The sequence below is a fragment of the Homalodisca vitripennis genome, chromosome 2 (genome assembly GCF_021130785.1).
Source record: "Homalodisca vitripennis isolate AUS2020 chromosome 2, UT_GWSS_2.1, whole genome shotgun sequence".
Classification (NCBI taxonomy): Eukaryota; Metazoa; Arthropoda; class Insecta; order Hemiptera; family Cicadellidae; genus Homalodisca; species Homalodisca vitripennis.
Genome location: NC_060208.1, coordinates 118,695,841 through 118,712,507, shown reverse-complemented (window position 1 = coordinate 118,712,507; position 16,667 = coordinate 118,695,841). Strand labels below are relative to the sequence as shown.

The 16,667-nt window shown below is 32.1% G+C and overlaps 1 protein-coding gene across 2 annotated transcripts in view; it reads left to right on the top strand.

Annotated features, from left to right (window-relative positions):
- The window catches only part of LOC124354651 (lachesin-like), a 65,294-nt gene extending 48,899 nt beyond the window's left edge, over positions 1–16,395 (top strand). The window contains exons 4-8 of one of the 2 annotated variants that reach the window (XM_046805274.1): positions 6,014–6,224; positions 8,443–8,538; positions 12,543–12,670; positions 12,765–12,933; positions 15,166–16,395. In XM_046805274.1, coding sequence (XP_046661230.1) covers positions 6,014–6,224; positions 8,443–8,538; positions 12,543–12,670; positions 12,765–12,933; positions 15,166–15,308 — 747 coding nt within the window. In that variant the 3' untranslated portion in view covers positions 15,309–16,395. The remainder of the gene's footprint in view (positions 1–6,013; positions 6,225–8,442; positions 8,539–12,542; positions 12,671–12,764; positions 12,934–15,165) is intronic. The other variant, XM_046805275.1, reaches the window with a different exon arrangement.
- Positions 16,396–16,667: the final 272 nt, after the last annotated feature.

Genomic DNA, 16,667 nt, shown 5'->3' with positions numbered 1-16,667 from the left:
TGGAGTTATTCAATGAAACAGCATGAAGTATTAGAGAGAAATTCAAGAAACTTCAGAGGTCCTTACAAAAAAACAGTTTTACTCCGACTTCAGGAGCCCTATCTTTAAACATATAGTTACCTAAAATCGGACAAGAGACTAGGTAATTGCTAGCATTTGATAACCTGATGTCAAATAACATTGATTTGTGCAAAAATCACCTGGGGTTGACTGTATCTGGAGTTGTTCGTAATGGTTAGGTTTGTTTTGCAGTGCTACTCTTTCAATAGCCAAGTTTCATTTTCATGACCTCTATAAACTATAAGATGAAGAAGCAATGGATGAACCGTTAAAAAGTTTCACTGAGTTGGAAAAACCCCACAAAAATAACTAGGGATGTCACTATCCAGGATGGCGTTAAGATTTAGGTCATTCAAATTTTTACATATGCTTATAAATGAAAAAGAAACCTTTGAAGGTTTATAGCCAAGTGTTTTTGTAGTCTGCATAATATGACCTTAGATATTTAGACCAGTCAAATTTACATTTTTTTTCAGAGCCAAAGGTAACGTTGGAATTTCGGTCAGCGAAATATTAGGATTAAATAAAAGCATTATACAAGACTTGAGCGTTAAAATCATAAAAGTTTCTGACTTATTACATATAAATGACGTTGGAGGTTTACTATAGGTTATACAATGCTGGGACTTTTTATACATACATACATATAATGCCAACGGTTTAGGTAAGCTGATTCGTGAAATAGTAAAGTTTGAAAGTGAATTAGGCTTTGAACAATCTAGTTTAAGGACAGTGTGTAGATGACTTTGTAGATTTACTTGAGATTTACATTATTTCTTACTTATATTCTGTAGATGGATTTAAGGATTGAGACAAATCAAACGTGTCTTATTATAGCGAATTTACTTCTTACTGTCTGGTATCATGATTAACGTTGAGTGCTTATATTGGCCATGTTTTCTCTTTAGTATCTAAATTGAGTGCTATAATTCGCCCATGTGATCGAAATGGCTAAGGCTCATTATGGGCACTGCATCATGGATGTACCAGGTTGTCCTGCAATACAGGTTGCGTTACTTTCTCCAACCAGCTTTACCATTACTATCGTTTTCCTCTCCATTTTTCTGGCTTAGGTTCATTATGATAAAATCAGTTTCGGATTTAAACCATACACTACAGATGTAAATGAATTGTAGAATACAATTGCGTCATTGTTTTGATTAAAAGTTGGCTTTGAAGTTTGAAATATTTTCCCACGAACTAAGTGCGTTGGTTTTATGTAAAACGTTCTAGTCATTAAATAGCACAATACTTGATTTGAGAAAAGATTTTTCAAATAGTTTTCTTAATATTGTCAGTTTCCGTTAGAGATGGTAAGATTTGTATCGTTCAGTGTTGACATATGTAGGTTTCTATTAGAAATATTATTATATCAACTGTAATTTGATATCTGTGATTGTTGGTTTATGAAGTGAGTTACTATAAATGAATATTAATTACATCATTTTTATAGGTAGTTATCCATTTAATTATTTGAAACTGCTGACAGGTGTGTTCATAAACCTTGTAATAATATGAATTAAGAGAATGCTTTAAATATACTGCCGTATAGTATACAACGTCAATTCTGTTTATGTGCAACAAGTGTTTTTTTTTTATTTTTTATTTATTTTTATTTTTTTTATTTTTTATAAATTTAATTTATTGAATTATACTGTGAAAACGATTCCATCAGAGCGGTTGGTACATAGAAGCCGGGGAGTTGACAACGAATATCGAGGAAATAAATAAAAATGAAGAAAAAGAGGGACGACGACGCGACGAACGGAAGGAGTTGGCTTGGCGCCAGTGTCTGACAGTGAGTTATGGAGTTCAGGTGAGTTCCAAGCGTCAGTGGACCGACTAAGAGAGCGCTGCAAGCGTCCGAGTTTTAGTAATTAGTGGAATAAATTGTTACGTGTTAATTGTCATTTATCTTCTTTCCTCATTAAATAGCATCTGGCAGACCGTGCCTATTGTATTAGTAACGGGTACTCGATATTCCTTACTAAGGTTAGAAGATAGACTTCCTAAAATTACAAAAAACATTTACAGTGTAAATTTAATTGAGTTTAATTTGGTAGCTAGTTGAGGTGCCGTGTTGGGTGGCGAATGTCGTACTTATAAACTAAAATATTGCTATTGAGAATTTATGGTCATGCAATTTATATTGGGACAAGTTGTAGATAAATTTATATAATATAATACTCTATGAAAAACGTATGTTATGTTTATTACATGATTGTTATAAGATGATGTGTTTGTAAACATTCAGCAAAAAATAATGACAGTTTTGTGTTAAAGGTATTCATTATATTTCTTTATTTAAAATTAATAGTTATTATCATAAATGTTCATAACAGGCCACCAAAATATCGAAAAAATGTATCGATACGTACCATAAAAATTAAAACTTAAAATAACATCATTTTTATAATGCTATACAAAAGAGATGATTTAACTTATATTTATTAGTCGAATAAAACTACTAAAATGTCTTTTGAAAACACATTAATTGATCTTCATTATATTTGATTAAAACTAATAGATTATCTAGCCGAATATCTCAACAGGATAGAAAAATATCTGGCAGGAATTAATTCTTTTCATTCCATTAAAATCGTGAGGAATTTGTGCATCACAAAACAGAAGAAATTAATTTGTTAACTTATTTAGTATATGTTTATAAGTTTGTATGTTTATCAATTTTTCTAAATATACAATATTCTACAATGATTTTTTTCACATTTTATTTCATAAAACCACATGTAAATAATACTTTACTGATTATTCCAGTAAAGATTAATTCGTATGTTGAACTATATATCAATAACGCTGGTTTGAAATTTTATTACGTTGTTTTGATGGCCCGATACGAAACTGTAACTATTTATAGATGGTTTAAATTTATTGATTAAATAGCTAACTTCTAGAACACAAGTGTAATCAAAAGGAAATCCTTGTAACCAAGTTTTAATTGAACTGAGTACTTGACGTTGGTATAGATCGTATCTTGACGCCTACCGTTGCGTTGTTTACCAATACATGTTCTATGCTTAATAGATACGATTTTTAATAGGATTTTAAGCTAGATTTACCAAAACAGTTGTTAATAGCATAATTAAGTATCTTTTGGTTTAGTCACCAATCTATAAATGACATTAGTTTGGAATAAAAAACAATTGTCTTCAAACTTTTTTACAAAAAAAAAAAAAAAAAAAAAAAAAAAAAAGATAGTTGGCAACAGTAAAGAGCAGTACTACGTATCAGTTAGCAAGTCAAGAAGGAGTGCCATCGGGCTTAAATGTTATTGAATATGTACATGGCGTTAAATGTTGGAAACCTCGATGAAACTTAAGAGCTATCAATTTAAAACTGATTACTCACTGACTCACTGAAAAATGGAGTGAATACTCAAATTCCTCATGAAGAAATAAAAGTGAAATTCCAAAATGGTATAAAAACCAATATACAAATCGGATAGCACACACTTTGGTAGGCATATAAAGATAGTATATAAATTACCGCATATCAATTATAATTTATATTTCATAAAATATTAAAACGTCTCAACTTTGACCTTTTGAACTTACATCGGATATTCTAAAAAAATATATGTCTCTAATGTGACAATAACTCTAATATTATTATCAATCATGGAGAGGAAATTTACTATAGTGGAAATTAAAGTATGTGATATTTTGCATCAAATTCAAAATTTAAATATACTAAACTTTTTAGTTCGCTCCCAAAAAATTTCTAAGTGAAAATACTTGCACTTACTGTAATTTTTATGGATAAATTTCTCATCATGCTTTACATAACTTGAAAGAAGTGAACAGAAATATGAGTATAAAGCTCCGGTCTGGCTTTCAAACTTACAAAATGTTTTTTTTTTTCGAAAACAAAAAACTGGAAAGTTTTGAGAATATGAAAAGTTTATATGTAGTTACAGTATAGGTGAATTTAGTATCACATTAATAGTTTTCTTCTTGAAAGAACGTGGTAAGTATTCAACTAGGACCCAATTCCTGTCATATTAAACGCTGAATCTGGGTATAAATAAACTGGAAGAGAGATCGAAATGGACAGACTAAAAAATTGTCACTAAGCAAGAAAGAAAACTTTTGTGATGGAAAATATTGCCTCCAGGAGGGACGAGATACTACTGAGGCACTGAAGATGATGGAGCGTTAAGTGCATACACTTGTAAAAGAAGAGATAATATGACCATATCTCAATATAACGATCATATTACGTGATGGTCGTCTGTCTAGGTATATTATGCGACATTGATGATGTGTGGATGTCAGAAATATAGACGAATCTCAGGGGGCGGTAGTATTCCCGGAGTTTTGTGGCATGGTACGATATTATTTCGGAAAGCAATCGGTGGAACTGCTTGTTGGCAAGTGCAGGATTGGTCTTTAGTGACTGTGGCATACCTCCGTGGCTCAGTGTTGGCTTCTACTAATGTTACTTTTTAACAGAGTTAAAAGGTTAACCTGTATTAGCCCAAATAATAAAATGAGAAATGTCCATATTGATACACTAGGCTGTTAGAGGTTAAACAATTGGTATACTAGCTCGTTTAAATACAGGTGAACACATTGAAAATTGGTCTTCACAGACGACTGTCTGGTATTAGTGAAAAGAGAAGAAAAAAAGGAATAGTTTGGGAAATCGCGCTACGTAGGGGTAAGCAGAGTATAGGACATGGTGAGAGGTAGGGAAGGTGCTAAGGGAAAGATCGGTATTTTTGATGTTGAAGGGAAAGTTTGGCAAGATTAGCTTGCCGAGGCAGAGAGTAGAAGGCAGATCGACAAGTGTGAATGAGGTCGAGTATTTTGGTGTTAGGATTGGTATAGCCATGTAGTGGTATACATGTAGTGAAAGGGCTTGCTAACTGTGGTGTTTGTAAGATAAAGAAAGTGTTTCAAGTTAGTGGGAAGTGGCCTGGAGGGTAATTATTGCAATTACGTCTCATGAGCAATTGGCTGGAGAATTCACTAGGAACCCCAGCGTGAGAGACAATGAAAGTAAGTGCTTAGCAGCATATGGAAGAAGGAGAGCTTGGAAAAGTGTGGCATTAGAGAGAAGAAGCTAGTACAGTCTATAAGAGTGGCAGGAAAAATGGTCCTGTAGATGAAACCAGGAGATAGAAACGTAGGCTGTGTTTTAAGGAAAGGATGGGGATAAATATGCGTGTAGGCCGCTTTAATTGGCTCAAAATATGACGAATAATGGTGATATCAGGGGTGTGGAATATGCGTGATGTGGCGAGGAAGAGAACTACAGAAGTAAAATAAGAATGCTCCTGAAGAATTGAAAGGATTTTGAGTCAAATCATTTGCACTAGAATAAGGGAAAGAAAGGTAATTTACTAAAAATTGTCTTAATGCGTTTGGGAGACTAGTGAGAAAACTTGGAAAAGAAATAATATAATTGTATATTACTGAGGAGTGTGGAGTTAAAGTACATACTTAGTCGTTAGATTAATATTAAGTTATAGAAGTTTGAACAAGCAGGGCAATGCCGTTGTTCGGTAGGACAAACAAAATGTCTAATGAGCGAAAGAAGCCACATATAAAAGTTATAATTCATTGACGCACTTTATCCTATAAATAAAATAATGTTAATAAAATAGTCTTCACGTAATTACACGATCACTTAGAGGAGTTTGAATGTCTCAGAGGTCTTAAATTTCGCTTGCTAAGGAATTTATTATTTGGTTTTTGATGTATCTACGCGTATATGCATTTTTAGGTGAAGGAGATATAGGTTTTATAGGGTTAGATGGTCCATCTCTTCATCCAACATTTGAAAATTGGATGAACTAAAAGGTGTCAGTATTGTGGGCGTAAACATCATTCCTTTAAATCCTTTCCATACTTTTCCTGTTGGTTCTTATTCATGTTGCTGCCAATGTAAAAAGTGCGATGCCGGTATAAGTAACTGTGTTGTTGGTGAACAGGTGTCCTGGGTCAGACACCGAGACATCCACATCTTGACGGTCGGTGGTTACACCTACACCTCAGACCAGAGGTTCATGGCTCTCCACCACCGTGACAACGACGAGTGGACCTTGCAGATCAAGTGGGCCCAGAAGAGAGATGCAGGGATGTACGAGTGCCAGATCTCCACACAGCCAGTGCGCAGCTTCTTCGTCAGTTTAAATGTTGTGGGTGAGTTAACAGCTATTTTAGTTCACAGCGTGTTTATGAAGCGTTCACGATGCGGTCTCGTCTTCTGCTTCAAAATACACAAAAGAACGGTTATAGCTTATTTTAGCTATCATCGTTTGTTTTATACAGGGTAAAGAAGTTTGGCTAGTTGTTTCAATATATAACACCCAAACACAGCCAACCTAATATGATAATAATTGAATAATCGTGACAATTTCACTATTATTCGATAAAAAGGTAGTAGTAATTATTAAATTAGTTTTGAATCTTATCAAAGATATCACTTTTCTTACGGGCTAAGAAATCGAACTAACTATTGAATTAATATTGTTAACTATAAGGTATTAAATAACATCTATTTATACTTTTACACATATTAGTATATACACAGGGTGAACTATAGTATGACACAAATCTGCCTACAATTCAAAGTTTTGAGATACCAACATGACTACGAAGCATAATTACTACATATAATCTTTCTAAATATATTATTTGAGTTTTAGTGTAAAAGGACCATGTGGTCATAATGTTGGTTAGTAAAAAAAATGTATTCTTTATTCATTAAAAAATTAACAAAATAGTAAAACCAGTCCTCTTGTTCTGTTTTGACTGAGTCAAAATGTGTTGATGTTTTAAATATAAAGTATTGATTGCTTCTACATAAGTTATGGATATTGTCTTGTTCTCCATACAGTAGCTTATATTATTTAGGCTGATTTCACATACTTATTATTAGTTCAAAAGTCATAAGTACTTTATTTAATAGTTGGAACAGATCGAAAAGTTAATTTATTGATCTATCGAGTGTGAATCTAGAAACGTTAATAGGACACATTACCGTGTATACATACCTCAAGATGATGATACTGACAACTTTAAACTTACAAAGTATCATATCAGGGTTTATTGAAAGCTAAGGAGGGCATGCATAGGCCATTGTCAGTTTTGATGACGATGACAATATTCATGGTTGTAACCACAACCATCGCAGGACCGAAGGGTGAGTAGTAAGATATCTCTACTCAGGTTTTAAAAAGGTCCTCATTATTATTTTGGATAACAAATTATTGTCTCTTACCTCCTTCTTGGGTACTAACTTTTGAAGGAGATAATTGTATTCTGAAAAAAAGGCTTATAAAGAACACATCATCACAACCCCTGTAACAATCTATGATTTTTATCCGGTTTGCCTCGACAAGTTACAAATTTAATTTAGCTAGATACAAGCCTTTGAGTTGAAGTCTGCTTGTTCCATGTCATCCAGAGTTATCTAAAGGCGTCAAAAGTGGGTCGTCAAGCTAGATAAAATCATTAGCGAAAGTCATATATTCGAATTGTTAATTTACAAAACCTCAAAGCTTAACCTTTTAGGTACGGTCTTCGAAGAACTGCAGTAAGGCAAAATACCCGATAAAAAGACCTTCAATTCTTACACAACACACGAACCCCCTCCTGTCTTTTCAGTTTCACCTTCGACTCCAATATTCGACCAACCAGCACTATTGGAGAAACGGTTAATAAAGGCCGGGGAAGGATAATCCCATGGGATTACTTTGTAGGAGTACTATTGTGTTATCTCTTGAAATAAACTCATTTCCTCTATAATTATAAGGAGCTAAACAACCTATTGTAATAAGTTCTTTAAGATAATATATTATGTAATATGGAAAAAAATACTGGAAAATCAAATGAAGAAAATAAAAATTTATAAAAATCACATAACATGTTTTTTGGGGGGTAGTATACTAGGGAGGGAAGTTTTCCAACGAAAAGTTAATAAGGAATTAAAACTAGATGATATAAGTGTTATTAGTTAAACGAAAGGAAGGTATCAGATTATCTCATAAACATTATTTCTAGGTAATATCATCGGATGTATATTATTTTTAGGGTGCATTATATCACACCATGTTGTAAATTCTTTTACATTAACCGTTTTCATATACGTATCAACATCTTTATCTTTTAATGCTGTTATTATTGTAACTGTATTATTACTTCATTATATATTTGACTTAAAACGGAGGTTTTATCCTGTTATAAATAATTTCATAAATAACTGGTAATGAGGATGGCTCATAGTAATCTTGAGACGGGTTTTAACACGGGAAGCTTGATTAGGTAAGTGAGTCAGTGAATTAATTATTCTAGATTTACTCTCCTATACTTTTCAGTTTGTTTTCATTACAAATGTTGAGAATTTGTGATTTTGCAGATTTGAAAAAGGCACAAGAAGCGGATTTGAGGAGGTTGATAGAATCTCCCAGAGAATACGACCCTTACCAGCAAATGTATCGTGATATATATCAAGGTTAATCTGTGCATCACGTATGCGTTTCATTAACATCCTAACTAATACTGCAAGGCATGCACTTAACAGCAAGCTCGATGTAACATGGGCGGTTGTGTTGTGATTCACTAACCTTGTATTACTTATGCACTGTATTGTATTTTAACACATGTCTGTATTTTATTAATAATGTGTAAATTAACAAGAAATCATTATTAACGTTTTGAAATGGATGAACATTTTTGTAATTCTACCTGTACGCCAAATTTGAATGAAACAGCTAAAATTTTGTAATTTATATTTTAAAAATAATGTTTCCTCAACCAGATCATTAGAATTGACAGTAAATTTGATTGTTGTAGGCACTATTAGCTTATAAAACACATTTTGTTTTTTGATCGTGCATTTCGAAGTGATGGCCTTACAGACGTTTAAGGCGAAATATCTTGAAAACTAATTGTAAAACTTGATCATAAGTACAAAATCATGTAGCATTTTAAAACAAAGCGATTGAATCAAGAAATGTGGATTTAAATAATTAATAAGGAGATACGCGCAATTTATAACAAATGGTCACGTTAAAGTGAAGCATGGCCATACTGCAGATGTCACGCCACATCCACGTGTTAATTAGATAATTGCGTGATAATTTGTTAGTAATTCGTTCAAGTTAATTGGTCACTTTATATTACTAATGATTCTGCCGTATAATCATGTTTTGATAATTAGGCTACTCTAACAAAATTTAATTTGTTTCGTCGTTTTTAGATTATTAAACATTTGGAAAGACCACGATTTTAACATTGTTAAAAATACACTTCACTACATAGAACGATACATCTTCCAAAGTAGTAAAACTGTTTGGAATATACTTATAGTTAAAATATAAAAAAATTATTATTGTCTGCTAAACTCAGTATAACTGAAATGTACTAAAATTTTATCCAAATTAGGCATACGATTCAAGAAATGTATACGTCAACTTAATATATTCTTTGTTTTGATCTACATTCTTAATATAAACTGGGGATGAATGGTTTAAAAGGATAATAGGAGTTCGAAGATGTGCAATCGTTATGTGTTACAAAATGTATAACACTACGTTTCGAGGATTGATATCTACCCCCTTCCTCAGGTCTATTACCCATAATTGTATTATATATATATATATATATATATATATATATATATATATATATATATATATATATTGTATCACCCAGGATAAACAGGTAAACGATGAGAGATTGGTGTCCGATTTTGGTAAGTTTAAAGCCTGTAAACAGTTAAAACAGTTTTGGATGATTCGGAAAACCCCCATTTTATTGGATTATTTTGGGAGGAATAAATAATGATGTTAATACGTCAATGTATGGCAAACTATACACTTTTTATATTACCTTTGGTAGTCTATTATCTCTCACTCAATATATAGCTATTAATTTGTATAAGTTTTCTCTTTTGAATGAAATTAAATTATATTAAATACTCGTGAATATCTATCAACATACACTACTTGGACACGTCCTACTGCGTAGCGCCGGAAGCACTAGACGCGAGGATAATAGGATACTTGTTATCTTATAGCCGAGATCGCATGTATACTTTCACTGCTGGGTTTCAGCACTTGTCAAACAAGTATTACAAAATTGATTTTCTCCAAGCTACATTATCGTGCAACAGTTGGCTATTCTGACAGTTTGAAATAAAATAACAAAATAACTCAACGTGGATAGTCTAGATCTAAGCATCAATGACTTAATTTACCTACGTATTAATACATTTGTTGTAGGTAATTGTTTTTACAAAAAATAAAAAAGCATTAAAAAAAATTTTACGAACACAAACCGTACAAAAGTTCATGGCTTAAAAAACTAATTTTACATAGTAATAAAAATGAATTAGTAAAAAAAATATTGACCGGGCTTAGTAGCTACAAACTGATTGAAAAGTGTTTGTTAAATTATTCGTAACTATATGATTTGCGTAGAGTATACCATAACACATTTTGTATTTACTTAACAAAGTTTCTTGAAAGTTTCATCATATTGCGTCTTTTGGAGTATATAATATATATATATATATATATATATATATATATATATATATATATATATGCTGTTTTTCTGGCTGTGTTCCGTTTTGACACGTTCAGTTTGACCTATTAGGATTTTAGGTTACCATGCACGTAGCCTGTAATAATTTAGGAACATTTGTCAATATGTTAAAACCTTTTTATATAAATAAATAAACTACCCTCTAACGCTATGACGGGTAAGTACAGTTAGTTCATGCTGTGAAGCAAATAAATATATCATTTCTTTCTGTGAGTGACGTGCTGTGTGAAGTAACTATCTTCATCAACTGATTAACAATTATATTATCAAATATAGTACATAAAACAGTCGTTTCCTTAACAGGGATGCATTGGTCGTGTTTAAAATATTTTACAGATTGCGCTTTCAATCCTTATGTTGGTAATCCTGCGTTGTTTATGTTCCGTAAATACATGGAAGAATTCAAATGTACTTTATTCATAAAGAAACTGTAAAAGTTAGTCGTACTTTGTAATTATTGGTACCTTTACTCCGGTATCCATAGATGTTTACATTATAATCATTTAACTTGAAGTATTTAAAATATCTGACGTAATTATGAATTATGAATAGTATTCTAGTTAAAAACCTATATTTTTCCTTGATTTTAAAGCTGTATTGATTTGTTATTTTCTTCACATAAAGCAGCTACGGTGGGAAGGGCTCAAACAGCATCAGATTTCAGATGCTGCTCATAAGAGGAAGGTGAACTGGAGCTCCACTCAATAATATGTTTTTCCTCATAAAGCAGCTATGGTGGGAAGGGCTCAAACAGCATCAGATTTCAGATGCTGCTCATAAGAGGAAGGTAAACTGGAGCTCCACTCAATAATATGTTTTTCCTCATAAAGCAGTAAATGGTGGAAAATTAATAACACAAATAGAGGACAAATAAGGGAACTAAATTTTTATGTATTTGAAGAAAATGTTCTTGAGAAATAAATTTACTCTAAGTATACAGTAGGACCTGAACTGATGTTATGTTGGGATTTTAATAGGTAATAAAAAAAAGCGGTACGCTTTCCTAAATAATGCTAAGATCGTAAAGTTTGAAGCTTTAAAAGCATTTTGTTCTATTTTTTTTTGTAACTGAGACACGTAATTATTGAAGGAAAAAAATTAACATTTTTAATGGAAATATTCGAAACATATTTTGTGATTGTTAAGAATCCCAATTCATTCAGTGTAAAAATAAACTTCATATTAAGTTACACATCAAAATGAAAAACTTCTGAACTGCCTTTATTTCTTAGAAGCAAAGATATAGGTAGGATAAAACGGATAACACATTTGCCTGTAGAGTATAGAGACTACTATGACAAAAGACATTTATCACACGATACTGAAATGTTATATATATATATATATATATATATATATATATATATATATATATATATATATATACCAGTAGGATCATGTGTATTAAAAAGTGCAATATCAAAACTGTATAGTATAAAAATTAAAGAATTGTGTGTGATATCAGTGAAGGATTACTAAATTTCACTGTGTACGCCTGGGATGTACGAAATTATATGTAGTTGCGGCTCTATTTACAAGGGAGGGAGTGACAAAATGATCAAGAGGGATCATCTATTAATTAGATAGTCTAAAAGATTATCGATAATCTGACAGCATATTATAAAGAAGCCTTGTTGTTCCAAAGAGTCTTAATTGTTTTCCAAATGTTTTGGTATATATTTACACTTTTGTAACACTTAATTAATTTTATGTACTTACTCTTGGTCTACTTTAATGTTTAAAAGTTGTTTATCTCCTACACAAGTAATGAATCTTTAAATTATTTACTCGTAGATATTAACAGTAGTTACGTAACGAATGATGCCGTGTTTACTGGCAGAGTACTGGTAATATTGTCTTCCCACTTTTTTGTTTCTGCCACTATTCTAGAACTTGTTGGTGTTACAGTGCCCACAGCAACTATACTGGGAGGTCCTGACCTTCACGTGGACAAGGGCAGCACCATCAACCTGACCTGCGCGATCCGTTACAGTCCCGAGCCGCCGGCCTACATCTTCTGGTACCACCACGAGGAGGTTAGCGCTCTTTCCACGCCAGTAATGCTACAAACACACACGAAATGTTGTGTAGATAGACATAATTTCACGACAGTTTTGTGTCCTCCTGCAGGTGATAAGCTACGACTCTACCAGAGGTGGGGTGAGTGTGATCACGGAGAAGGGGGACGTGACTACCAGCTATCTGCTGATCCAGCACGCTGAGCTGGAGGACTCGGGCAAGTACTCCTGCAGTCCGTCCAATGCTGACGTGGCCAGTGTGCGCGTCCACGTGCTCAATGGTTAGTAGTAGCGTGAGCCACTCATTGTTTTATGAACTAATGTGATCAGCAGGGTTCTGTTACAACAAAGGGAGATACTACTGGATTTAAGGTATATGTTTATAGAGGTACAACTATTTTGTTCGTTTTGATGTGCTTGAGCTTGTTGATTAAACGGATGAGCCATGTTTGAATTGTTCATTTTTTGCATAAGAACTCGAGACATGAAGAAGAAAGCTGAAATGTTGGTCGTATTTAAATAATAATAACACAAAGATGGAATATATTGATAACAATGTTGTAATTGAAATAATTTTTTTTATTATATTCATTTTAAGTTTCATTAATAATAGAAAAAACAATTAAAAATGATGGGATTTAAAAGCTATTATGATTATCTGTTTTGGTGTAGAATCCAAATCAGCACGCTATCGTTAAATTAGTAAAATAATTATTAACTATCTATAAAATAAATTTTAATTTTATTATTAATTCATTTCATTTCATTATTATTGTAATATTTGTTTTTACTGAATTATTGTTAAAGATATTGAAAAATAGTGATATTCATGCTCTGGAAACATTTAGTTTCAGACGGAATTTAGTTGCCTACTGCATATTTCTTAACGAGTGACATATTTCACTGTAAAATGCTAATAATATAATTTCACCCTTGTACATTTCTAACGCAAAATGAAATATCGTCTTTGATGTCATCAGAACATGAATACACCACTCATCCCTAGTGAACATTTTCATACTTTTAGTGAAGATTTGTTAAACAAGTAAGTAATTAAAACTGGCTCTAAGATGTCTGCGTATTTGGCTTCAACTTTTTCAGTGGGTCTAGAATACTTAAGAAATATGTCGAATTGTTTGAAATTGATCTTAAGTGTTAAACTATTAATATAAAAAGTGTTTGATTTTATTTAACAAAAATGTATTTAGGGACAATACACGTTTGAAATCGAAGTTTTAATTCTATAACTCGAAGGAGCTGTTGAACAGTAAATCATACAAAGATGTATTCTTCTTAGGGAAGGCTAAAAGTTTCAAAGGGTCTATTTAAGATGTCTGGGAGTAGTTGTTTGTTGTAGGAAACAAGCTTGCCATTAATTCTAAGAATAGCCTATTATGTTGCGCTGCCATCATTATCATTACACATCTTTAGCTTCAATTCTTTCAACTTTACTTATATTTTACAAACATTTTCATTTAATATAAAAGCTCGATCTGTTGCATGGAAATAAAAATATTCTACATGTAACATTAACAATCTTCATTACGTTACCACAACAATAAGTCTCAGACCATAAAGAAATGGTACACTGAAACATGCAAGAGCGTACACAAAATAAGTCTACATAGGAATACATAGAATACATAGGAATTATCAAGGGATAGTAATTATTAAGTCACAATACAATGACTGAACACTTCGTGTGGTTAAAATCGAGGAATAATCCAAAAATAGTTAACCTTTTTATTATTGGAAAGTACTAAAACAAACCATACCATATTCACCATGGTCTGTAGATATTATAAAGTCCTATCAATTTGTTTTGAAAATATAAACTCGAATATTTGTTTATGTCTGTTTCATTAGGTTTAGGAATGAAGTGTGGTGTACGAGATCCCGAAATTTCAGGATATTCCAAACATTCGCGGACTACAAACATAACTAGCAGCCTTCTTCAGACATACAGCGTAGGCATTATTTAGTGTCCTAGTAGTTTCTTTAAATATGACTTGAATGGGGTTTCAAACAAAAGGTCTTATCCTAAATTTAAAAATATCTTCTTTGCTTCAAACTACATTTAGTTATCAGGGTTAGAAAGCGGGAAAATATTCATAACAGTCCAATATTTCTCTTTAAATAATTTGTTGTCACGCATCCATGCAAACAAGACTAAGCAACTGTTCACTCGAATTCCTCTTTCTGCTTCTGCTTTCCTGGAATTTTTGTCAATATCCCTACTCAAAAAATAACACAGTAATTATAATTTTTGTATGAAAGCGACCGGAAAATAGCTATGCCGACAGGTTCAGCTATCTGTAGAATAGTTCAAGATCCTCACTCTGTTTATGTTCTCCTGTTATTATTATCACCATAATAATATATTGTATGTAGGGGAGCGAACTTCAGCTATGCAGACATGTTCATCTGATATTAACAGTTCAAGATCCTCATACTTATTATGTTTTCCTGGTATTATTACAACCTTTATTTTAATAGTAATATATTGGTTGTAGGGGAGCGACCGGCAGCTATGCAGACTGGTTCTGCAGGACTGAGCAACAGTTCCCTTAACATCCTCACTCTAATTCTGCTCTCCTGGTACTATAGTCATGTGCTAGATGCAGTTCAGCTCAACGCTCAGCCTGTTATCAGATAATATCAAGGACACTTATATTGTCGTGTGACTGCTCAATATTTTCGAGCCACTGTTTCAATTTCATTGTGATATGACTAACTTTTAATTATTCTTTCATCACTGTTGTTATATTTTAGACTTTTTATTATAATGAATGCTGTATAGAATTATGTTCCACTATGTGTAAACCGATTGATATCCCTTTATTCATCACTATACTTCATAAAAAATTAACAATTGTAAAACTACCCAATGGTGAATAACTATGAGTAATATCTCCAAAATTTTGTAGTTGAAGAAAAGTAATAAATGTAGAACATTTCGTTATACACCACTGTGTGCTTCATGGAATTTATAACTAAATATTTTTATGATTGATAGTGTACTATTATATAATAGCCCAAATATATCTAACTTCAATTGTAAAGTAGCTACGTTAAGTTTACCACATTAATTTTCTTTTCCTTTTCGAGCAATTAAGTCAGGTAATAAGAACGATTATGGCATAAATAAGTTTTAACACCTTCCCTAATTGTTTTTATTTGATAAGTATATTCTACACTATTATTAGTATATTTTGTAAGACTTAAAATAAAAACCATTTATCACATTGCAGAAGGAAAAGGTACGTTATCATATGTCATTAGTGATACTGTTGGAGTAGCTGTCAACTCAGGAGGTAATTTGAATTTGATTTACATCACGTTGCAATGTTACTGAGACGTTCAACTTTCAGGATTCCTGAAATCTTGGCATTTACCATTTTCTCATGGGTATGTAAATTACTTACAGATACAAAACTTTGTATGCTATTTTCTTAGATCGTATATATGGATAAAGTCTCATTAACAACAGGTTTATATTAACTTATTAAAATTAAATTTACCTCAGCTGTTAATGAATACTTTTAGTTTATAATATGTTATGTTAAGTTTGTGTACTTAAAAATAATATCTAAACATTACTGAATTGTGTACAGTATTGTACATATGTATCATAATATGTACATTATATTCGTGTAAATCACATGTAGTAAAAAGTGTACATAATTGTAGAATTATGTTGTTTGATTATATTTACAATGAAATAAAATACCCATTTTATAAAATCTTTGTGTTTTAAATTAATCTTAACCACGCTGCGTTGGCCAACTGTGTATGTGCATGTACGTGCATGCATACCTTACTGCCTGTGATAGACATTGATAAAACAGAGAAGTAGTAATCGAAGTTACGTTACTATACTACAGGCTTCATATTACAGATTAGGGTATTGTATACAGTATGGCCATAAGAGTATAACCGTCTCATAACATTTTGTTACTGATTGAAAAAAGAAATTAGGATGTTTTATGTCAGTTGTGGTTACTTTTGATATGTA